The sequence below is a fragment of the Salarias fasciatus genome, chromosome 12 (genome assembly GCF_902148845.1).
Source record: "Salarias fasciatus chromosome 12, fSalaFa1.1, whole genome shotgun sequence".
Taxonomy (NCBI): Eukaryota; Metazoa; Chordata; class Actinopteri; order Blenniiformes; family Blenniidae; genus Salarias; species Salarias fasciatus.
This window is the reverse complement of record NC_043756.1, coordinates 18,565,113-18,589,048: the sequence shown is the minus strand read 5'-3', so window position 1 is coordinate 18,589,048 and position 23,936 is coordinate 18,565,113. Positions and strand designations below refer to the sequence as shown.

The 23,936-nt window shown below is 42.0% G+C and overlaps 2 protein-coding genes across 7 annotated transcripts in view; one reads left to right on the top strand and one right to left on the bottom strand.

Moving 5' to 3' along the window:
- Nucleotides 1-3,820: 3,820 nt before the first annotated feature.
- cep78 (centrosomal protein 78) lies at nucleotides 3,821-23,709 on the bottom strand. Of its 3 annotated transcripts, none has more exons than XM_030105754.1 (16): nucleotides 23,530-23,709; nucleotides 9,112-9,380; nucleotides 8,796-8,971; nucleotides 8,396-8,468; nucleotides 8,176-8,279; nucleotides 7,878-8,052; nucleotides 7,661-7,774; nucleotides 7,329-7,393; nucleotides 7,078-7,180; nucleotides 6,832-6,952; nucleotides 6,597-6,639; nucleotides 6,309-6,458; nucleotides 6,143-6,220; nucleotides 5,820-5,992; nucleotides 4,893-5,052; nucleotides 3,821-4,754 (listed from the first exon to the last, which is right to left on the bottom strand). In XM_030105754.1, exons 2-16 carry the CDS (start codon nucleotides 9,371-9,373, stop codon nucleotides 4,257-4,259), a joined length of 2,295 nt encoding a protein of 764 aa, XP_029961614.1. In that variant the 5' UTR covers nucleotides 9,374-9,380; nucleotides 23,530-23,709; the 3' UTR covers nucleotides 3,821-4,256. The 3 variants fall into 3 exon arrangements, with proteins under 3 accessions (XP_029961614.1, XP_029961613.1, XP_029961612.1); XM_030105753.1 differs by lacking the exon at nucleotides 23,530-23,709 and adding an exon at nucleotides 11,202-11,280; XM_030105752.1 differs by lacking the exon at nucleotides 23,530-23,709 and adding an exon at nucleotides 10,205-10,431.
- dock8 (dedicator of cytokinesis 8) overlaps nucleotides 11,527-23,936 on the top strand; it is a 49,329-nt gene continuing 36,919 nt past the window's right edge. The window contains exons 1-3 of one of the 4 annotated variants that reach the window (XM_030105749.1): nucleotides 11,527-11,715; nucleotides 19,463-19,562; nucleotides 23,673-23,848. In XM_030105749.1, the coding sequence (XP_029961609.1) occupies nucleotides 11,663-11,715; nucleotides 19,463-19,562; nucleotides 23,673-23,848 (329 nt within the window). In that variant the 5' untranslated portion in view covers nucleotides 11,527-11,662. Of the gene's footprint in view, nucleotides 11,716-19,462; nucleotides 19,563-21,346; nucleotides 21,770-23,672; nucleotides 23,849-23,936 lie in introns of those variants that run through there. The other 3 variants (XM_030105748.1, XM_030105751.1, XM_030105750.1) reach the window with 3 other exon arrangements.

Below are 23,936 nucleotides of genomic sequence, written 5' to 3'. Positions count from 1 at the left end.
TTATAATAATGTACAGTACTGAAGTGGATATTAAGTAGATTATAAACTCAGTTCATATATTTTACTTTATCGTTAAACTCTCTTTTGAATTTACCGATTAGTTATCAATCAAATAAAGGAAAGCAAATATATATATATATATACTGTATATAAAAGTGGTAATTCAACATTAAAATTAGTGGTTTGTTGAAATTCCTCTTCTTTTCCCTGCAATGTGTAAAACTCTTGGCTTGAACTTTGGTACATCTGGACATTACTTCATCTCCACATCCAGAACATTCCACAGTCCGTCAGCTCGTACCGACACATGGAAAGTTTTTCTCGTGGCATCGGCCATATGGAGAGCATGGGCCACTAATCACATGCTTCACGTTAGTGTACTATACCAAATGCCATCGCTCAGGAAGTAATCGACTTTATTATCAAATACACTGTTGGCAGTCAAGTTTATACCATGTCTGGCTTTTTATCTTTACTATGGTCCAAAGGAAGTACTGACTGGCCATTACCTCATCTAATAAACAAATTAGGTGAATACTGAGCTGATAACTGTATGAAAGTTCCAGACATTGGTATCTGTTTACTGTTGGCTAGAAGCAAACAACTGTGTTAACTGTGTCGTGACCGGCACATATCGGAGCTGAGATGTCAGACTCCTTTCATTCCTAATGGCTCATATCGTAGAAATAATCTCAATTCCGAATTTCTCATTTGTGTTCTCAAAACACAAATGAGAAGTTTCATTTAATTTAAACATTCATGAAATTGTCGTCTTTGAATAAACGCCACATAGGGCAAAGTGACCTTAGTACAGCTGGATGATCATATATTGTAAATCCACTTTGTTGTCCTGTCTCTAAGGTTAGGGAAGCAGACGTGTGATCGAGAACTCGCAGGTTTGAATCCCACCACATGCCCATTAGCTTCCTACATCAACATACTATGTGGCACCTCCGAATCCAAGAAATAGGACAGGTCAAAGTAGGGGAACAAAACATAGAAAAAGGAACTTCCCCAAGAAGCAAGATTAGTTTCATTTATTGCAGAAAGTTGACAACCTGTAGGGTAGAATCGATAAATCCTCATCTGTTTTTAGATGGGCGACGTCTTGAGAATCAGTCAGTACAAACCACATGTGTGCTTGAAACCATCCCTCTTTTTCAGACCAACATTGTTTTAAAGTGGAGCTTTTATTATCATGACGTACAGAAATCGACATTTTCATGCAACGGACGGCGAACGTGCGTCACTGCTCACGTTTCTTTATTATTTGCTCTTGTGGAAAGCACACCGAGTATTGAGGAGGTTAGTTTGTTCAACAATTCTGCCCAGCTTCTCTTTGTACTGGGTCAGTCATGTAGCAATCTTATGTAATGCCCCAGCTAATAGCCCTGATTGCCCCGGCGGGGCACCTGCTTTATGTGAGGCTGTGATTGCTGTGTGGCAGACTGGGCGGGAGCCCTCCCAGAAAACCTTCATCTCTGACTGATTGTAAACTGGGATACTTGACTTGTTGATTCCAGTAGGCGGTTGTTTTCAAGAGAGAGATTGTTGTCAACAGATCTCCAGTCTGGACATTTTGAGGGCATTTCTGGACATTGTGATTATGCAAGTTATACAGTTACACAAATTTGGTTGACTTGCGTTTGCATGATATTTGAGATCAGGGGTTTCAGTCTCATTTTAGTTGAAGGGTCATCCACAGTCCTGCTTGATCTCCATGGGGCTAGAGCAAAAATAAATGGCTTTTTACGATACAAATCATCTTAACTCCAGTATTTCTCTCTTTTAGTGCCAGAACATTCTGCGTACAACTGTGGCTCAGTTGAAACAGCTGATCTTCCAATCCCAAGGTTGGTGGTTCAGTTAACCATATGCCTTAGGTAAGACACTGAATCTCATACATCGCAGTGGGGGCTGACACCTTGCGTGGCAGTCATCACCTTTGGTGTGTGCTTAAAATCAGCTTTTCAAGTAAAGTCCATTTAGCAATCCTCATTTTCTTGAGGAAATCTGAACATACTCGTATATAGTGATGTTCTACAGACAAATGTGAGCACATGAGAGGCTTTTACCAACCCACCTTCACAGAATGACCAACCTGGTACCAGTCGGCCTCTCATCAAGAAAGTACTGCTGTGATTCTGAGCTTGGGGTCTTTATGTGAAAACTTTTCATGAAAATACCTTGAGACCCTTATGGAAGGCAGATTGTGATTTAATAGCATCAACGTTGGACTGAACAGTCTGTTGGACAGTTTTCATCTTTTGTTACGTCATCGGTTCCCAGTTTGTGAAAAATGTCTTCAATTTGCATTTTTCCTCTCTGTCCTCTCTTGGCCGAGGCTATCTGCGAAAGCTACTTCAGTCGTTTCCATATCTGCACGGCAGCATTAATCATGTCAGAGATCATAAACCTGACAGCAGTTCTCACATTGTTTTCTTCGCTTCTTCCTTTGTTCCGGCAGTGCCGAGACTGAAAGTGCAAAGTAGAGTCTAAGAATGTGTCCTGAGACGATAACAACAGGCAGCAAGTGTTGTAGAAGCTTCTATAATCACAGAAAGTAGCAGAGCGGCTTTGATAATTCACTTATCAAAGTGGCCTCAGCACACTGATAGCGAGCGACACTCATTCATGCAGCAGGCAGTACAAACATCGTACTCATCGCACGACAGCATGCTTTTTATTACACACAATGATAAAGTCCTTACTCACCTTCAAAGCTGTTTTTCAAAAACAAATGCTGTTATTGAAGTACCACAAGGCACTGAAATCATTGGCGCTACTTCCTTTTGATGTTTCTGTGCTGATTGGGCCTTTTTACACCAATTGCCGTCACAGGCAATTTAGTTGTCAATTAGCCGAGACACCAAATGCATGTTTTTGGACGATGGGAGGAAACTAGAGTACCCAAGAAACCCCAACGATGCACAGGAAGAACATGTAACCTCCATACAGAAAGGCTGCCAACCTGGACTCGAACCATGGATCTCCTGACTGTAAGGAGAGCGTGCCAAGGCCCTCCCCAAATAGCTCATAGATAAATCAGCTCATGAGTCCAAAGAGTCTTTGGTATGAAGTCCAGAATCTGAAGGTTTTGAGCTCCGCAGATCGTCACTGAATCATTGTGTTCTCTTCCAAATGTTACAAAGTCTGTCTACTAACTCACTCTGTGACATGCGAGCAGCCAGACCTTTTAACAGACATTGTTGCAACTGGGAGGAAGAAAAAGTCGGATGCAATTTAACAATCAAGTGAGATGCATGAGCAGTGGTGAATAGACTCCAACACTGTTCAAGCCTCAAAAACAACAAAGAGCAGTATTAACCAACAGTCAATTTGATGAAGGATATGTTCCTCTATTATCATGATTCTTTCCCCAGGGAATATGTGACAAAGAATCAAAACCTTTACCTGAACCACAGGCGTTAAACTTAGTCTTTTTGTGAATATAAATACTGGAAAAACAAAAAAGAAGCCTCGACTTTAGACAAAAAAAGATGTTTTTATGACATGCAGAGACAAAGAAATGTTTTTTTTTTTAACGACATGCTTAATGAAATACTCAAGTCACTGACGATGGGAAACTCCTTTATACAGACCCTAAATATATAAGCTATTTTTAAAATTGCTTCTTCATTTTGAATCTTGCCATTTGTTTTGAGTGCTTAGCTTGTGTCATCTCTGAAATGTTGAATGCAAAATTTGTCTGACAAATGAGATAAAACATATCAGTCAGAATGAACCACTTCAGCTTTAATGACAATTCATGTTTTCAAAAAAACAAAATTTGTTAGCTGATATCAAGATTACAGGCACATGCTACTAAAAAAATGTAAAAAAAAAAAAAAAAAATCACACCTTTTTTTTTTTTTACTTCTCAAAACAAAGAAATTGCATTAGAAAAACCACAAAGGACTTCCAATTCACAAGAAACAGCATTGAGATCATCACTTTACAGCAAACATCGTGATGCTTCTCCATGCATTAGGTCTATGTTTGTAAAAATATGATCTGCAGAATAAACTTGAAAGAGGATTAAGCTGAAAATAGTTTGGAAAACTAACACCTGCCATCACACTTCACAGATGGAAACTGATACATTAAATTTACTTTATTGGAACCGTGACGATCGAGAATCTAAAGATATTTTCCATGTCTTGGCTTTAAAAAAATGTAAGAAATGATCAAAAATGTGAACACGTAACAGAACTAAGAACAGGCACAGAGTCCCGGGGCTTCTGTTATTTCTGAGGTCAGAAAGAGTCGTCATCGGACTGAACTGTCAGAGCGCTGAAGTGCTCCAGATCGACCTGCCCCTGTGTGTTTTTGCTCTGCGACGGTTCTCCGACCGTCGCTGACCTCTCTTTTCCCCTGCTCCACGACCCCGCTGAGCCCACGGACTCTGCCTTGTCGCTTATTATGTCACTGCCACTAACAGACGAGCTGCCGCGGGAGGGACGTCTGTAGGAATGGATGTTTTCATAGGACCCGTTGCTTCTGTGGGAGTCGCTGTTGCTTCTGGAATGACTTCGCCGAGTTTTGGAGGTTTTGCCAAATGACATCTGGCTGTGGACGCTGTGTTCAGACCCTGAGTCGTGCCTTGTATAAGGCTTTATATAATGGTCTGGTTCTTCTCCTCCACCTACACCAGGTTCTGCTACAGATCCTGAAGCCTGAGTGTAGGTCAGATTTTTTAATCTGTCTTCATTGGTAGATGCTCCAATAGAGGGTGCAGGTAGATCACTGACTTTCTAAAAGAAAGGATATGGAAAATACAAGCATTTAGGTAAGTCTGCAGGCTGCAAAGACAACACTGGAACACTATAGATACATCACATCACAACTGGCATGAGAAAACATTTAAAAGACACCACTTTCCAGACCCTTACCAAAGGCACATCATGAGTCTTTGCATGAACGTCTCCACACTCCTCTTTCACCAGCGATGCGCCGTCTGAGTGAGCTCCGAGTGTGGAGGAGAGCTGAGGTCTTCCCAGAGGCCGGAAGTCAAAATGATCAATTCCAGCCATCGAGGCAAGCTGTCCGAAACTACAAAAAGAGATGAGCTCGGTTAATGATGCATACATGGCCCATGAATTTTTTGAAAAGCAAAAACACTTCCAAATGTTCTAGAATAAATGCAGCAATACCATTAAAAAAAAAAAGTGTAAAAACATTTCAGAGGATCTGACTGAATAATGAATTCAGTTAAAAAAAAAAAAAATCAGAGGAGGCATTCAATTTGTTTATTCAGAGTGAAACTGGGTTCGACACGTGTCCAAACACCAACGCCAAATAGGACAAGAACAAAAAGACCTGTGTTTGTTAAAGGGCACCACAGAATGAAAGTAAAATCTAAAACCGAGGCCATGCAGGATTGTGAATTAACAAGAAAGAGTCCAGCAAAAACAGAGATTTATCTATTTTACTGCGAGCTGCCTGGTGGACTTCATGTTCATCTTCCCTCTGAATGAGGCAGCATGGTGGATGTTAGCTGACCAAACTAGATACAAACATGTTTTATGATATTGTTTTTTTTGTACCTTCAGTGAAATACAGACTAAGTAGATTTTATAAAGAATCTCATGTCAAGTTGAAACAACTCAAATAAATCAAAACAACTTTTTGTGATGGTGCAACAAGAAAACAAAAACAAAAACAAACAAAAACAAGTGTGTGGCCAGATCACCATGAGAAAAACAGCTGTTGTGACTTAAAAAAAACACCAGTTGAATGACCAGGGATACAGACCGGACCTGGCAAGCTCCGAAAAGTCAGAAGGCACATTTTGTCCTGGCCGTTTTAGGACTACCCACCCAGCGTCCCGGAGGAGATCCAGAAAGGCGTGGAACTTTGTGAAGGAGTTCTCAATGCTCTGCAGGACAGCCTCATCTTCCAGGGCTGCTGGTGCCGATGTGGAGCCTGTGGCGGCGAGCGCCTCCGACAGGGAGGTATTGGCGTCACGAAGCCGGGCATTCTCCAATTCAAACTGAGTAACAACAACAAAACCAGGAATATGAACTTTCTGCAGCACTTTAAGCACAAAGGCATTTGTAGAACATCACATTCAGGATTCATGTCCTTTAAAACACAATTCGTATGAAAGACATGGAAAGTATATTCTGCTGAACGAAAATACCTCCATGAGCCTGGACTCAGCTTTCAGCCGAGCCCTGCGCTCCTCTGCCAGTCTCAGCCGACACTCCTTTAGCTCCATCTACAGGACATTAACAGGAAAACACAGAGCGAGCAAATTCTTCATCAAAGCTGTTCAGGCACATGTCAACAGTTCCAGTCACCCTGACCTGCAGGAGTTCACACTGCTGCCCGGTGAGTCTGTCCTGGACATCAAAGGAAGGTGGTCTCTGCTCCACTTCCACCACGACCTCTGCCTCTTCATCCTCCTCCTCTTCTTCTGACTCTGACTCTACAGTAACCTTCACAGATGCTGCAGCCTAAGAGAAAAGACAGATAGGTACGTGCATCGCTGCTCTATTTTAAAAGAGAGCTCCCAAATGATCAGAAATAATATGGAAAATGGTGTTTATGTCAGTTAATTTCTTTAAAAGACCACAAACAGAAGCAAAACACACCTGGAAGCTTTGATCTCTCACACTCACTCCAGGAGGTAGACCTCTGCAATGAATGCATTTGATTTAACATCAGTCACATGACTTACATAACACACCCTAGTTTTGTGAAAATCTTTTACAGCAAATAGGTTTGTTTACTTTCAAACTGGAAGACAAAAACATAATGCCACCAGAAGTGGTATCTGAACTGGTTCCAGTAATATTGGTGATAATAGTTGGGTTAATTTCTCCTCACCGCTGGCGTCCAGCTCGTGCGGCGGCACGCCATGGCACATAAGAACAGGAGGAACCTGGCTTCTGCCTGTGAGCAGCACCAGCATCCCGTCTTCCAGGAGGAGGCGGCCTTTTATGAGGGGCTGCATCACAAAGAAGTCACAAAACAGAGAATTTATTGACCCAGAATTCCCTGAAAGCACCCATGATTTGTTTTTTAAAAACAGACAAGAGCCAATAATGCAGGGTTAGAACAGTTTGAATATACCGATCCTAAATGTAGCTGCTCCTCTTGCTGTACTGGACGGAGCTCTCCTCTTTGGACCGGAAGCTTTCTGCGGCTCTGCACTTGGAGGCTTGATCCAGCAGTACTGCAGGACAGAACAGAGGAGACACAACTGAAACGCAGACCTGGCAACATCTGCTAATAAAGAATATTGTGTTCGCATGTAGCATTCACTCACTTTGAATCATTTTCCCCACACACTTTAAGTGATTATATTAGTTTCTGATTCTCACCTCTGAGGACTGACCGTCAGGATTCATCAGGACTTTCTCTAAAATAGTTTTGATTAGGACTTTGTCTGTGAAGGAAAACAAAGCATGCATTGAAAAAATTATTCATAATAATCCTTTTTCTATTATTAAAAATCAATCTCTATAGAAAGATTAAAGCATTTCCATATTTGAAACATTATATATAGCTGTTCAGAAGAAAGAATAGCTACAGTGCATTAGCTACACCTGGTGGCTGAAACGTGACTGTACTCTTAAAATAAAGGAGATCTGTGGAGAAAATAAACCTAATCCAGTGTTATTAGGTCCTGGATTTTCTTGAAGCAGTTCCTTACCAACTAAAGGATTATTCCGAATATCCAACACACACAGTGAGGAATTAGTTTTTAAGGCCTCCAGCAAACGGCGAGCTCCTTCATTGGACAGGCCACACCTCTGCAGATCCACAGCTGTTCAAAAATCCCAAAAAACAAAAACAATACACTGAAGACAAATACTCTTTTCTTTTGCTAAAATCAAATGTTTGTTAAACATACAAGCACATTCACTGACCTTTAACCCAGAGGTCTTCCGCCAGTTCACAGGCGAGAGCAGAGGCACCACGGTCACCAATCAGACTGTTGGCGTTCAGCGTGACACGGCGGAGCCCTCCCATCCCCTCAAACTGAGGCCTTCGGTATCTCAGAGACTCTGCCCATGCAGTACCGTGTCTCTGCAGCGCTTGATGCTGACGCAAAAATGATTTTTTTTTTTAAATTATACACCTCAAAACAGAAACTTAAAAGTTAATTAGAAAAGCAGAAATGTCAGAAAAATTATCAGGAAAAGTTCTGAAAATGAGAGATAAAACCTTGATGATGTTGGCCATATGCTCCGCTCCCCTCCAAGTTAGACTGCATCCAGTAAAATCCACTACTCTGATGTTTGTAGAGTACTTGACACTTTGGCAGATGACTAAAAAATGTAAGAGTAAATCAGCTGCAAATTGACTTATGTATTCACATACAACACAATCTTGTGGGAACTCACTTAACTAAAAAAGTAAACAACAACATTCTGGAGTGACATACCCTCCAAGCCCTCATCAGAGACTGGACAGTTCGCCAAAGACAGATTTTCCAAGGAAGTGGTTTTTGCCAAACCCTAGAACAGGATACAGAAAGATAAATCGCTTTAATTTGCATCAAATCACACTCCAAAACAGCAGCCGTCTAAATACAATTTCACAATGATTTTGTGTCCCGCTGGCCCAGATGTTAAACATAATCCCACTAGGCGACAATATTTACTATAATCTACAGTCAGGACTTTCATTAAAACAACGCAGGAAGTTCTTTTTGGTCAAAGAAAGAAATTGAAAACGGGGTAATAAAATTTCAGTCAGTCTATTTATGCATAAATGTTTACCAAAAAAAAAAAAAAAACCTTTAACGAACTTTGCTCTTTACAAACGGTAGTCTTGGTTCTGACCTTTGTCAGTGTGATGAGGTCCCTCTCTCTTAGTGGAAGACCATGAAGATGGAGGGTCTTGAGTTTGGGTGAGATGGTCAGACACTCCCTCAGGGCCTTGCACAACTTGAATGTCATGTCCTTACAGCGAATAACGGGGATCTTCTTCTTGAAAGTAGTCTTAAAGTACCTTCTATCTGGAAATGTTTTTAAAAATAACGACGGTTTAAAAGTAATGCAAATTCCAGTTACAATCAATATGCTTCAGATATACAGTAATTGTTTGAGAGTAAACCGTTTGCTGGACACATCTACATGATGAACCTTTTCTTCTTACCTGTATCGCCAGAACCCAGATTGGCTTGGTATGTGCTACTGATTGCGATGTGGGTAAGGTGCTTATTGATGGATATAGAGTTGAGAACAGGTGGCCAGTCTGCGAGTTTGAGTCTGTCTCCATTGAAGTCCAGCATCCCTTTGTCGAGGTTTACCTTAATGGCAGGGAGAGGGACTGATTCCTGCCTTGCACAAGCATACTCATAATACGCCATGAAGTCCTGAGCACCCTGCCGACGAATCTGAGCACTGTCTTGGACCATCTTTGATCTAGGAGCAGAAATATTTAAGATAAACAGTGAAGCAATACTGTGACTTATATTGATTTTAAAACCTCAATAAGTTGATTTGTATACGAATAAGTGTATTACAGATAAGTAAATAAAAAGATAATACCATCCATCATTTTTGTGTGTTCATAAAACTGTTTAGAAATATTTGCTGAACCTTAACATTTAACAGTCTGTAAACTATCAGCTTCTAACATCTAAGTGAGAATTTACAAAACAATATGCAGCCACCTTCTTCTGTAAGGGTCATGTTCCACTACAATTTGTCATGTATTCACAGAGGTATTATCTAACCAGCATAGTTTCAATCCTGATTTACATTTATACACAGCTTTTGGCATAATAACATATTGATCAGTCGAACTTGCTTCTGTTTGCACATCCTATGCTTTAGCTATATTCATATGCAAAGTGCACTCCCTCAGGTTTTACCGGACACTTGCTTTTGGCCGTATGTTTGTTCTATCGATTATAATTTTGTCACCAATTCACAAGGAAACCACTTAATTCAAAACACCAGGTTGTCACGCCGATTGATGGAATGGCGCCGATTAGAAGGTTCGTTCCAATTCATGATCCGCTTGTTCGTTTGAAAATGCCCCGCTGAACCCAGTTTCTATCTTTGAAGGTATAGCTTATGTCAGCACCGAGAGAATCTAGTCCTACATGAGCAAAGCTGAGCTGTTCCTCGCAACCGGAGGTAGCTAAGGACAGCTTGACGACAAGCCCCCAGCGATCAGATTTTCAGCTCCATTTAAAGCGTTTTTATCTCACTCCCTCTTGAAATAAAACGCAAAACTGTACCTTCTACACATAGAGTGAACTCTGGCGCCGTGGCAGTGCTCTGCGATCCTCCCTTTTTGGTTATCTTTTAACTTTTACAGTATGTTATTGTTGTTGACGTCTCGACCGCTCAAAAGTGGCGCTGCAGTCTCAGCTAAGCCACGCCCACACCCCTTCCTCTGCGAGTGAGCTGCCGCTCCTGAGGCCTGCTGCCCCCTAGTGGACCGGAGCTCCACAGCCGCACTGCTACCTGATCTCGTTTTATTGTGTATACATTGTTATACACTGTATAACAATGTGTCAAATATTGACAATTTGTTTTTTTAGGTTTTTTTTTGTAGAAGAAGGCATCCAGTGGAAGTGAAATCTTCCATCATCTTGCATTATAAGGTTTGCATATTATCTGAAATTATGTAAATAATAATTTAAACATACAATATAAACCTTAATATTTGATTGCTTAAAAAAATAGCCTAAATGGCAGAACAACCTGTTCATGTAATTAAAAAAATGACTGAATATATATATATTTTATTCATATTTGTTTTTCTTCCTCAAAATGCTGTACGTATTTCCTTCCAGTTTTTATTTTTTTCTTTTGTGGCGGGAGGTGGAAGTAGACTGAACAAGTGACTCAAAATAACGTGTTCCTGTGGAGTGTGTGGTAAAGAGTCAAAATCAGTGGACGGTAAATATATTCTAAGAACATGACCAAAGAAAAAAGAACGGCAAAAAAAAAAAAAAAAAAAAAAAAGAAATAAGAAGATGCGCATGTTACATATCCACATATCCATAAAGTATTGAGAGAAAATATTCATTAGTTAACTTATTGGTAAATACGAATGTTATATCATCACTGTAAATATCAAGATAAGGAAACAACTTAGTATTCTGTACAATAACTAGTTACTATTAGTTTTAACAATGACAATTGTGCACATTTACACAATTTTTGTAATAAAGCACAAGGCCTTCCAACCCCTCGGACCTTTATGATGGAAGTCTCGGGTCCACTCACAGGTAATACTGACAAGTGTTGCTGACAGGAACTGGAACTACAGACTGCCGCTGTCTACAGCAAGGGAGCGCGCGCGTGTCCTCTCCCCCCGCTCTCGTGCCATCTCTCTCTCTCTCTCTCTCTCTCTCTCTCTCTCTCTCTCTCTCTCTCTCTCTCTCTCTCTCTCTCTCTCTCTCTCTCTCTCTCTCTCTCTCTCTCTCTCTCTCTCTCTCTCTCTCTCTCTCTCTCTCTCTCACTGTGTTTTTGACGGGATGGCTCCACTCCAGAAATCACATGCGGAAGTTTACACCCAGTCAAGCTGCTGCCGCGACAACCGGGGAGGGATGAGCGTCGTCCTGGCGGTCGGTGTGTAGCGGGCTCGAAGCGGCGGCGCGTCGGGACCGTCGGGACGCGGGCAGCGGGACCGCGGGAGGAGCACCGGAGCCACCCGGCGCCGGGACTTTTACACTTCGGACTCGCACATGGCTTCTCTGGGCAGCGCAGAGCGGAGGGCTTTCGCCCTGAAAATCAACAGGTAAATCGCCGTTTTTTGCGTCAGGTTGAAGTTTTCGTGGGTGGATGTGAAGTGCTGGTGCCTGTGGAGAGGAGCGGGGAGGATCTGAGCGCTGACAGTCCGAGCAGGCAGCCACATGTTATGAATGTTAATGCTTGCAGGTTCATTCACTGTCCCAGGAAAAGAAAAAAAAAAGGGAGCCTCCAGGATCACACTCTCCAACTTTATGCAAAACGATCTTGAGATTCAATCCCAGGCAAAACTCAGGGAAAGATCTCCGGCTTTCTTAGGAATATATTAGTTTATAATCCCACATGTAAACTTGAGAATGAACTTTGATCACCAAGCTGAAAGATCCGCGTTGCACCATTGTCGTTTCCTCCTCGTGCCTGCTTCTGCATTCAGTATTTCTAATATGATTATTTCCTGCGGTGTGTAAGAGCTGACTGGACCATAGAGTTGGACTGAATGAGGAGGGATGTACTCATAGTTCCTGCTGTGGCAGCAGCCAGGTGTTGAGGAAGTCTATTGTGTAGCTCACACGTCTGTGGTTGCAGTTATTAAACAAAAATACTTGCTATGATTAGCAGTACAAGCTTTAAAGCTTCCTCTGGGTGCTTGTTCTTTTCTGTACATTGTGATTGGTGGGTCTTGATGGTTAGGCAGGGCTGATGTACAATTCAAGTTCTATTGTAAGATATTCTCATGGTAATGGTTCAGTGTATCTCAGAAACAGAGCAAACCATCAGTTGTTCAGAAGATGAAATTTCCTATTGACTGACTTAATGATTAGTCTTTAAATGGTTAAAATAATGCAGCTGACACCACTGGAAATGTGCCATATGCTTGTTTTGATTAGTGGGGGGACCTGAGTCTGCTGTGCTGTGCAGAGCTGAGCTCAGCTGCTGAGAGAGGTGAGAGATCTTCCTCACAATCTGGATCTAGTGATGAGGCAGCAGAGGGGCTGGAGAGAAGACGCTGAACTGTGGCAGCATGGCTTGATGTGTAGTTTTGCAGTCTTAAACGTTGTCAACACGGAGAGACAGGCAACCACACACACTTGCCTTCACACATCAACCATAGATGCATTAGTTTTTTTTTGGAATGGATCAGTAACTAATGCATGCATGGGGGAATGAATGCTCAAATGCCGCACAGAAATACAAATAGATCAAACTAAGCTGAAGTTGCTTGCTCATAAGAACTTTAAAAGACTTTGAACAAAGTCTAAAATCAACTGTTTATATGTATATCTTGTTTCTTATCGCAAGATGACGCCAGATGTTTAGATCAGTGTAAATGTGGGAGGTTAATCCTCACAAAAACAGCAGGATGCATGCAGAGAAACACAATGTCTGTGCTGCATGTAAAGATTTAACAAAGTCCTCAAAACTGCATTACATTTTTGTTCATGACCCTGAACAAGCACAGCAGCGGTTTATTTTGACACAGTTTTCACATCGGTGTTAAATCTTTGGCCGGCTGAGTCAGTCACCTGATATCAAGCCGAACTGGCTGCTTGCCATTTTTTAGAAAAAAAATAAAAAAACAGTGAATGCTGAGAAATGCACGACTGTATTTAAAAGCAGAAAGAAAGTTCAACAGCGATAAAAGCTGAGAGTGTGGACAGGCTGTGTTGTTCCACATGGGTGACCTATAACTTAGATTTCCGTGCCGTTGTTCAGTCGAATTGCTAAATAATGCGTGATATCAAAGGGAACAACCTCCAGAATCACAGCAACAAAACGCCAGGCATAAACAAAGTGCAGAGACAAAGAGGAACAGTGGTCACAAGGTAAACTCCGTACTAAGGTCTTCTGCCAAAACAAGCTAATCCAGTCCATATGTGAAAGTTATTTGTATTGTATGTTGCTTATATCAGGGTGAAGCGATCTATGTTTGTCCTCTGCCTCAATGTTCTATATGTTCTCATGAGTACTTCCTCCCCACGATAACTTTATCAGGATGCAGTGTGAAGGAAATCCTGAAAACTGAGCACGGTTTGCTGCTGCTCATGGGTTTCACTTCTCTTTTCTTAGTGGCAGTTTTGAATCAGGAAACATGTCTTGATAAATAGATTAAAAAAAGAATGGAAAACTCGACTTTACAGAGACATGTTCGGCAGACTGAAGGTAGCGGATGATCCACGCCGTCAAGTTAAACGTGATGCGACTTAAGAGCAATATGGTGGCAGGTGTGAGGACAGCTGTGGATGTAGGGCCTCCGCCGTCCAGCGCTCTTTAAGAGGGGAGGGGTTCTCTGGCTTGAGTTTCATCTGATTTCCTTTGGGTTTTAGCTGATGGCATCTGTTAACCCTCATGTCTGTTGGTGGGCTGCTGAGTTACGAGGTGGGGGGGGGGTGTCAAAGAGACACACGACTCCCTAAAAACTGGATAAATGACTCACCCTGCAGATTCAGCCTCTGTTAGATGTTACGTTTACAGTTTGTTTCTGTCACTTGCGTTTTGCCCCGGAGCTGCCAGCGGCCCCGGTCCTGCCAAATGACTGCTGTGTTTGTGCGTGCCTCCCTTTGACAGGAAGCCGAGTCGTGATGGTGCTGATAGCAACAAGACCCATTAAGTCTGCGGACATATGATAGCATGAGACATGCAGCGGGGGCATCCCTCTGGTCGCCTTCCCCTCCCCTTGTCATGGACACCACACAGCTTTCTGTTTCCTCCTCGGCTCAGATTACGGAGGAAATGCTCCCGGTTGGGGGGGCTTTTAGGGGTGAAGGAGCCACTCTGATATAATGGGAGGACTTTATAATGATAGTGATAATGGGTGTAATTGCAGGCTGTTTATGTGAGTAGTGTGTTTGCGCCGTGTCGCATCATGGGGAGTAAATACAGATGTTCATGTATGGAGCTAAAAGATTTGGCTGTCTGGGGGAGGAGGTATCAATCAGAGCTGCAGCTGTGATAGTACAGCTTTGGAGCCAGCGTGAGGAAAGCTTCCAGAAACGCTGACAGGAACACACCATATGCACACACAGCAGGCACACTCCCGCCACGTGTGACGCAACAGAAATCAGAAATGGGTCAGCCTCTTTCTATAGGGAGGCGATCGGAGGAGGTTTCACCTCCAGAGCTTAGATTGAGATTTCCTTCATTTGTAGGGAAGCTGTTCAGAAATCTCACAGCTTATGTGCAGGTAGGTAAGTCAGGAAATCACTCTCCTCACACAACTTGATGCAATTAGAGTACATCAGGATCACATGACGGCTAAATGTATTGAGTACTCACAAAATCGACCCTTTGTAGCTTGAAGCTTGACTGTTCAGGAGCATAATATAGCATTTCATGAATACTAATGGAAGAATATATTTCATTTATATGAAGGATGTAACCTCTACCCTGATAACATTTCTGAGGATTTAAATTTTTCTTCTTCTCTTAACAGATCTTTGTCTGTGTGACTTTATGGCAGAAAGTCAGTGATTAGGACGATGTCAATCATCTGCAAGAAATGTTAACATATTGATTTATTGATTCTATCAACAAATTGCAAATGATGGTAAAGTTTTCTTCTTTTAAGCACAGTTTTTGTCAAGCGAGCTTATCTCATTTCAGCCAACTGATCTGAAACAACCTGTCAAAACTGTTGTATGAACCATATATTACTTAGTCAGTGTAACCTTCACGCATTAAATGTGTTTAATTGTCCCTGTTTATTGACACACTTCTCATACTTTGCTGTATTTCCTTCTGCAACTCCTATAAGTAATGTATAACCCGATCAAGTCAGCAAAAGTTATCACATATTCAGGCCATTTATCCTCTAATTCCTGCTTTGTCATGACATAATGACGGTTTAATTGACATGTTTCATGTACATGACATGATTTGTGAGGAATTTAAGCTGCAAACAATAGGAGAACAGAGCCATGAAATGTGCTGAGTCTTGATGGGTTTTAGTAGCACGTTTAATCGGTCATCACCTCCGATTTATAGCCGCTGCTGGCTGTCACCAGTAATTCTGGCTCCATGTTGACTCCTCGGGAGCAGCTGTTTTAATAGCGCATTTCTCATCAATGCCAACGACTTGTTCTAATTATATCTCATTAAAAAGCTGATTGTTGTCGTGAGGCTTTGAATTCAGCGAAGAGGAGTCTCTCAATAATAGATTAGCTGCTCCCTGTTAGATATTGAATCATGAACGTTTTGGGAGGATTTCCTGTCATTGAGCTTGATTTCAAGACATTTACACATACTGCACAGTGACCAGTACATGCACAGATGTTCAGTCACTAAAAGTAATAAGTTGGGATCGGAACTACACTGGAGTTGTCTCTGAAGGGCCATCTGTTATACCAACTTTACCCAGCTTACAGTCACAGGTACTGGGAAAATTGGGAAAATTACAAGATGCGTCTTGGACCGGTCATCCATTACACTTGTAATACAGAGAAAGATGCTTACCCATGCACATATGATCAAAGTGGAGTTACTGATTAACTTCCATGTACTTTTTTCTTGACTTTCAAGCACACAAAAAAGAAAAACAAAGTTATACATGTATTTTGTATTTCCATGTATTTTGAATGTAACCTGCATTTACATGCATCACGGAGCACGTCTTGTTCTGGATGTAATTAGGAATTTATGAGTGTCTTGAATACTTGCCTTGAATAGTCTGAGTGCATTTCAATTTTTTTTTTTTTTTTTAATTCTTTGAGAGCTTTGTGAGTCCCTTCAGTGTTGCTCAATTGAGTTGCAGCATCAGCGGGATTGCTCATGTTCAGAAACAGCTTATCTGACAGCGGGCCTGTTCAGGTTAAGAGAACAAGCTTGTGTGTGTGTGTGTTTTTTTTTCTCAGCTGCTTATTAACTGGTGGTGACAGTCGTTTTTGGACTGAAACGCTACAAGATTCGTCACTTTTCCTTGTGTCGTTTTGTGGTTTCTGTAAAAAAGTAACGATGAAGGCGTCACTTTGGGCTCGGCTTGTTACAGACTCTGCTTTTGGTATTATTTTGCCAAACTGAGGAAGAAGGAAAAAAAAAAAGCTCTGTTTTTTGTCTCCCTCGCAACAGTGGCTTTTGTGACAAAGGATGCCAAAACACATCTTTTGTCTGTTAAAGAGAGGGACAGACGTTATCGGATGTGACAAGCTGTTTGTCGACCAGGGATAAAATAATGCCTGCTTGGCCCTCCTGGGAAGAGCTGATTACTATTTTACTTGCTCAACCTTTTAATAGATTGGTCTTCAGTGTGTGCCAGTGAGTGTTAGCCTGCAATCCCATGTGAGTATATATGTGCACATAAAAAAATTATACTTTATGTACATTATATGTTAAGGACTGTACAAACTTTGTTACATTGACAATGGCAAATATTGGGGGTGGGGGGGGGTCATGTTAATGACACACTGGTTAAAGGCTCAGTCTGTGTACAGGGTAGGGCATGTGTGTTTATGAGAGGGTTTTACAAGGCTTAAAATGTCTTGGTTACCAAGTTAATACTCCTACCAGACACTTTTTTTTTTTTTTTTTTGCATTGATTTTATATTCTGGCAGAGACTAATCGTACTGACATTGCCTGCTTCTTGTGCACTCGTCAGTTGAACCAGCAATATTATAATATCAGAATTTAAAAATCTTAACTGCAGCTTCATTGCCTCTGAAAGTGAAGTCACTTTGACCAGTGGCGAGCCATCTGAGGCCAGTATCAGTATCAGCAATACTGAACTGAAGTCAGTTTGTAGCTGGGAGCTGAATCATACCTTTTGTTGACGCCGGGCTTTCTGGTGCGTTGGTTTCGTACCTACAGCCCCTTTAAGCTCAGTGGGCTTATGTGATTTGACTCATTCTAAAAACAGTAACTCAGCTCATTTCCAGTGGACGTAAGCTGCTTGTGCAGTGGGTGTGAGGGTCGACAGTTTGTTAGTGTGCAGGTGGAAGGTGGAGACAGTTTATGCGATTCCCTGATAACCACGGTGCAAATATGCTCCAACGACAGATATGTTCAGAAGTCAGTGCTGCATGATTGTGATGAAAGTGTGCGAGTTTGTATGGTGAATGGATTTTACAAATATAGTGTGTTTTCGACTCCTTGTGAATCCCTGAGGTAAATGACCCATTCACACATCAGCGGTGAACGCTTCACTCCTTCAGTTGAGCAAGACAACGAGAAAATTGATCTCAAGGACATTTTGACATATGCAGATGGAGAGTGGTGGGGAATTGAACCGGTACCCTTCCCACTGAGGGATGACCTGCTCTACACACAGCCACAGAGGAACACTCTCCACTAAATCAGTGTTCAGATGAACTGCACAAAGTTTGTAGTTTACAAGTATAACTACAACTTTGTTATTGTCGTTGGCAATAAAAACAGAGAGTTGAGGTGTGGCACGCTGCGGCCTTCACTGTGGAATCCAACGATCATATAGACATTATATATACATGCATACGCTTTATATTTTTATACAGTTTACAGCAGTTCGTCTTTTCTTTATTGCAGTGGTTCTTGTTTTTTTTTTTTTTTTTTTATCCTTTCTAAAAACAGTTAAGCAGCTTTAAATAAAACTCTGCTGCATTGCTGGACTTTGCTCTTTGTGTAAATTTGCCTCCTCTACTCCAACCCATGCCGTGGTCCACTCTGCCATTGAGATCGTATTTACTCAGCATGCTGTATGATTGACGGGGGGTGGGGGGGTGGGGGGGGTGGGGGGGGGGGGGGGGGGGGGGTGTTGTTAGCCACATATCTAAAGTTGGTTAAACCATTTGCCAGAAATACATGCATGTAGAAATGGCATGTTAGTGAGTTCTTCTGTTTAATTCACAATCTGGGACTGATTTGATTACATTAAACACTTGCAGCTATTACTTATGATTTGACTCTGTAGCTTATAAAGGGGTTTGATCTGCTGGAATTCCTTCACTGGATGCTGTTTGTTGGTTTTTGGTGATAATTAGTAGCAAGGATGTTGCAGTCATGGCCACAGGGAGTGAATGAACCCATGAGATCCAGCACAGGCAAAGCAGCTGAGAATGTGACCCATTTGCTTAAGTCTTCCCCCTCTAAGTGTTGCCTGTGCGGCAGTATCACAATAAAATGTTTCTGACATCAACACACGCAGAATTACATGTCAAATCGACTAAAACACTGAATATAAGAATGAAGTATTCTCTTGCAGAGAACACAGCAGTTGTTGTGTTGGAATTGGCTCGTCTCCAGAGATACGGTAGATTAATTACAAAGAAATGGGCATTGCGTCAGCTCAGAGCTGCACTGTGGTGAACTCTGTGCAATATATCGGGCCACTGTCTTTGTTTGTGCTATTCTTTACTCTCCTTGCTTTTGAGAGAAAGTTACAGCCAAGCAGACACAATCGCAAAGACAAACTGGACGCATTTGAATACCTCTCTTCTTGTGTCAGGATGATTTTCTGCTCAGTCTGATCCTTAAATCAGGACAGCATATTCAGTCCACTGCCTGTACTGGTTGCCAGCATGACAAAGCTTTTACATAGCCAGCGGAGACTTGCTTCTGTAAAGAGGGAACAATAGTGTGAATGGAATCACCATGGCTGACCAATTCAAACCGACGAGGAACAATAGTTGAATTAGAGTTGCGCCTGTCATTAAAAAATACAGGATGTGCAACTTCACGGAATTCAGTTTTGGAGGAAATTTTACAACATATTGCTGCATTTAAAAAAAAAAAGAAAACAGACACTGACTTTCAGGCAGTGCATAAAATGTCTGCTGTTCTCGACCGCTTAACCACAAAACCTCCTGAATGTGTGTGCCATGTTTTGTTTCAGGCACTCTTCTGCGGAGATCCGGCGGCACTTCAGTGGGAGCTATGGCGTTCAGCACAGCCGAACCAGCTCCAACGCCTCGGCCACAGCGTGCCTCACTGTGGTGAGTTTCCCTCTATGAAAAGATTACACTGGCTTCTCATGTTTAATGATTTCTACCTAGCAGGAGAGCTGTCGCATTATCCAAACCCAAACTTTAAGTGGATTTGCAGCTGCCTTCCAGTTAACGTGCGCCGCTAGCTGCAGGCAGATTTACGCCAGGAATGTAAGCAATGTGACGTTGTTTATTTATTACCCTGTTAATGGATATAGGATTCAAACAATAAAATGTTGGGTGTGTTCGACAGGGTAAAAACTAACTCCGCATGAAAAATGTTGCAGCGTGTTTATAGATGAGTTGGTTTTGTTCATAGAGGGGAAAAAAAATTTGCCTCCTTCTCCATCCAGATGATCTTTCTTTGTCGAGTTTGCATGTTCTTTCCATATGTTTACTTTCTTCACATCCTTAAGTTTTTCTCGTAGGTGTGAATCTGTCTGTCTCTGGGTGTTTGGCCTGCGATGGCCCAGCCACATGCCCAGGGTGTTCTGTACTTAAACCGGAATCGAACCCAGCACCCCGCAACCCCAAGCTGGATATAATCGAGTGGGGAGATATGTAGAGGAATGATGGTCAGAGGAGTTTTATTTTAATGCGGCACTCACACAGCTTTAATGTTTGTGCTTATTCCATGAAATGGTTATAAGCGTTTCATCCTCACATCCTCTTTGCTGCCGTCAGGTCTGGAAACGTTTGAATCAGCGCGGCGTCCGCTGTTGAATGACTTCCTATGAATGCTAGAAATTCTTCTACAACCTAACTTTCTGGTTTTGCAGAGACAGCTGTGGAGATTTCTGGTTTTATTGAGTTTTTTTTCTTCTTTTTTTCTTCTTTCTTTTGTGTAGCAGAAGAATTTTTTGTTCCCTTTTCAGCCGAGGATTAATAATATCTTGTTGAAAGCGGCCTTTGGCTTAACGTGATTTGGGAAAGCTCGTATCTCTTAATTTCTGCAGAGGATTGAATGCCTTTATGACAGGTTGTTTTCTTGCCTCTTCAGCTGAAGCCGAGCAGACAGCTAAGAGTTGATTTCTGCTCTCTTAAGCAAGCAGACAGAATGATGCACAGTAATCCTTTGCAGGGATTTGTTCCTACTACACTCTTAGGCTGTGTCAGTGCTCCCCTCTGAACCTCTGTCTCTGCCTCCCAGCTTCACATTTTCTGCTTTCAGTCTTCCTCCTTTTTTTTTTTTTTTTCTATTTTTGTCTTTCTCTCACATTTCCTCTCCCCGTATGTCTTTGCCGTCCTACATTTCTCTCATTTAAAGTTTTTCTAAAGCCGTTAGGTGCTAAGTCTCTTGACATATCTTTGTGCATGAGCGACTGAGCTGCAGCCCCTTTGATACGTTTCCGGGCGATGATCCTTGAGCTTGTCAGCTGACAGGGTTTGAGGAGAAGTGCTCGGGCCGTGCATCCCACCCACCCCGGCTTGCGGCGTGCAACACGGTTAATCTCTAACCTGCTTGGGAAATGGGTCATTGCTTTGGCTACTGACGAGCTCTGGATGGGGCCTGCTTACCTTGCAGCTTACGCCGGCAGATCTTTAATATGTCCGGATTTGGGATGCGGGAGATGGCTTTTAATACTATAATCTCCGGGATGATAGTTTCCCATTATTCAGCGTCTACCGCAGGGATGAGGGAGGGACGCTTGTTGCTGTTATGTTGATTGTGACTATTTGGATTTGTAAGTGTTGTTTTTTTTTTTTTTTTTTTGATACACAAATTAAGAGATTAAACACAAAATCCGCATGTGCTTTTTGTGAATTTGTTCAGCGCGCGTGTGTGTAACAGCAGCATGCAAATATGTGTCTGTCGTTTCTGTTCCTGTGTGTGGAAACACACAGTTGATGGAGGGACGCCTCGCTGTTGTCACTTCCTTTTAATGCCTTGTGGTCTGTTTGGTTCAGCTGTAAACTGCAACGCTTCAAACTGCCGTCAACCCGTCTTGCGGTTCGGCAGTCAGGCTCATTCTAAAACGTTCGCTCTCTGCTCCTGTTAACACTTTTTCATGATGCTGCCCGTTTTGCCTCAGCGCCGCTCGAGTGCTCAACCTCCAGAAATATCGCGATCATTTTAAAGAAGACCGGCGTTCGGTGTTTCAGGTTAGTCTTCAGAATCACTCAACGTTCAGACGCTGCAAGCCACGGGTTTCCGTATCCGGAGTGCGCCATTTTGAACGGTTCCTTTTTATCTGCAGTCTTAGTTTTTCAGCAGGGTAAGTCAGCGCTGTTTGTTTGAGCACTGAAATAATTTATTAGAACTTGTTGATTAGATTATTTCCTTACTTGGATGCTGTGCCTTCTGTTGAATGTGGCTGCATTGGGTGTCTGTTTTCTCTGGGCCTGTTTGTGAGCATGCATATTAACATAGTGATGCTGGCAGATGTCAACTAAATTGAGATTGAGAAACTTCATTCAAAACAACCAAGAGAAAAGTGCATTTTTTGGCTTTGCAACAAAAACTTCAATCAATTTAATAAACTTGTGGATTTTCCTCCTGACTTTTTTAATCAGGCAAAAATTCCAAGACATCTTGTTTATTTTTTCCCCTGCTGCCATAAATTGTTGTAAAACTGTCAATAGCACTAAGTTTTAAAGTAAAGTCTTGCTCTGATGCTGTTTCGTTGAGAAGACACAGTTTGGTTGTGGCTCCTCTGATGACTCCACCGAGCAGCCGGCACTGATCACAGGCATGCATACATTTGCATTCATTGGTTTTTGTTCGCCCCCTTTAATAAACAAGAAAAAGGAGTTCATGCTGCAGTGATTGCATGAACTTTGAGGCATGCACACATTAACACAAAGTAGAGTGAATGCTGTCACTGTAGCGATTCAGGGAGTGGAGAATTTCATTCAAACTGTAGATAAGTGAATAACTACACTTATAGTTTACTCCTACTCCCTTTCCATGGATTGTTTGCTTCTGTGTTGCACAGAAACTATTCACTACTCCGAACCATGTGGCGCAATTTCCACTTAAGTGCCTGGAAGAGTAGAATATCCCTCAGGGAGGACCGATGTGCAAAAACATGTCTGAAGGCAAATGGAATTTGCTGTGCCTTTAAAAGCTGAGTACAGGAGTGACTCATGTTGTTACACCTGGCAGCTCCGCCTTTTCCTGTGTTACGTCTCGATTACCTGCCTTTGCACAAGGCTGTGGCTGGTGTAAATATGTTTTGCTTTTTACACACTATTAATTCATGCTTAGTTTTCCAAAACACCACCTGTTTATGATTCTTTAGTGGGAAAGTGTGCACAATGCAAGATATATGCATTACAAACCTTGAAAAGGAATAACATAACTAATCATTATGGACATTTTGCAATATATTATGTTGTGTTAGGAAGATTTTTTTTTTCATCTGAAATCAGCTGCTTAAAGCTGATTGTAATCACAGTGGTGGTCTGCCTCACTCTCTGGCTACAAAGACAGCTCCTCCATGCAGGTTTCATGTTTTCAGCCATATCTGATCAGGCACCACAAAAGGATGTGTGTTGCCTCCTCAGTAACGCTTTTTTTATTTTTTTTTTCTAAATGATGCAAAAGCAGTCATTCAGGCCCAGATGCAGATCTATTCCTCATTGTGCTTATTGTCTTAACAACATGCTTTGTTTAATATATCTACACATAAAAATGTCTGGTTATTTGTAGAGTACATTAAAGTTATTGCAGCTTTGTCACTGATCTGCTGCAACTCGGTGAGTTTCTGTCTAAAAATAGCCACACACACACACACACACACACACACACACACACACACACACACACACACATACACACACACACACACACACACACTTGGCTGTCTCTTACAGGGCAGTTTGTTCCAGATTCTATTTATGTATACACTTCTGCCTTTTGTTTCTAGCCAGGTAGTCATGATTCAACATTTTCAGTCCCAACTTCCCAGTTTTTTTTTTTTTTCCCTCACATTATTTCCTCTCTGGATTTTATGAAATTGAGAAGCAAACTTACCTTTCTCCATTTCCCTTCTGACAGTTTTCGGGGTAACGGCGTCAGAGGTGTCGTTTGGTATCTTTGATTGTACTTTTAATATTTGTTAAGCGTGCAGTATTGTGAAAGCGCTTGATGACTCAGGTGTTTGCTCGATTCTTCAGCCTCCGGCGTATGAAGCGGTCGAGCCATTAGACCTGGAGGAGTTCCTGATGACGCAGCTGAGGAGCGAAGACTCGGCACTCATGCAGGAGCTCGGGGACTTTCCTGACGATGACCTGAAGGTGGAGCAGGTGGAGAAAGAGTGTCGCACCATTCGACACTCCGTCCCGGAGGACGGGTGGGTTGCCTCGTGAGAGAGTTGTTACTTTTGCTGAAACGAATTCCTTGTGTGTTTCTCACAGTGTGTTATCTGAGCTTACTCAAAA

What these genes read in the sequence shown, in the direction of transcription:
- cep78 (XM_030105752.1), bottom strand. An exon ending in TCGGAATAATCCTTTAGTTG is followed by an intron (nt 7,394 to 7,660) that starts GTAAGGAACTGC and finishes TTTCCTTCACAG; the next exon opens with ACAAAGTCCTAATCAAAACT. An exon ending in AGCAGCTACATTTAGGATCG is followed by an intron (nt 6,953 to 7,077) that starts GTATATTCAAAC and finishes TTTGTGATGCAG; the next exon opens with CCCCTCATAAAAGGCCGCCT.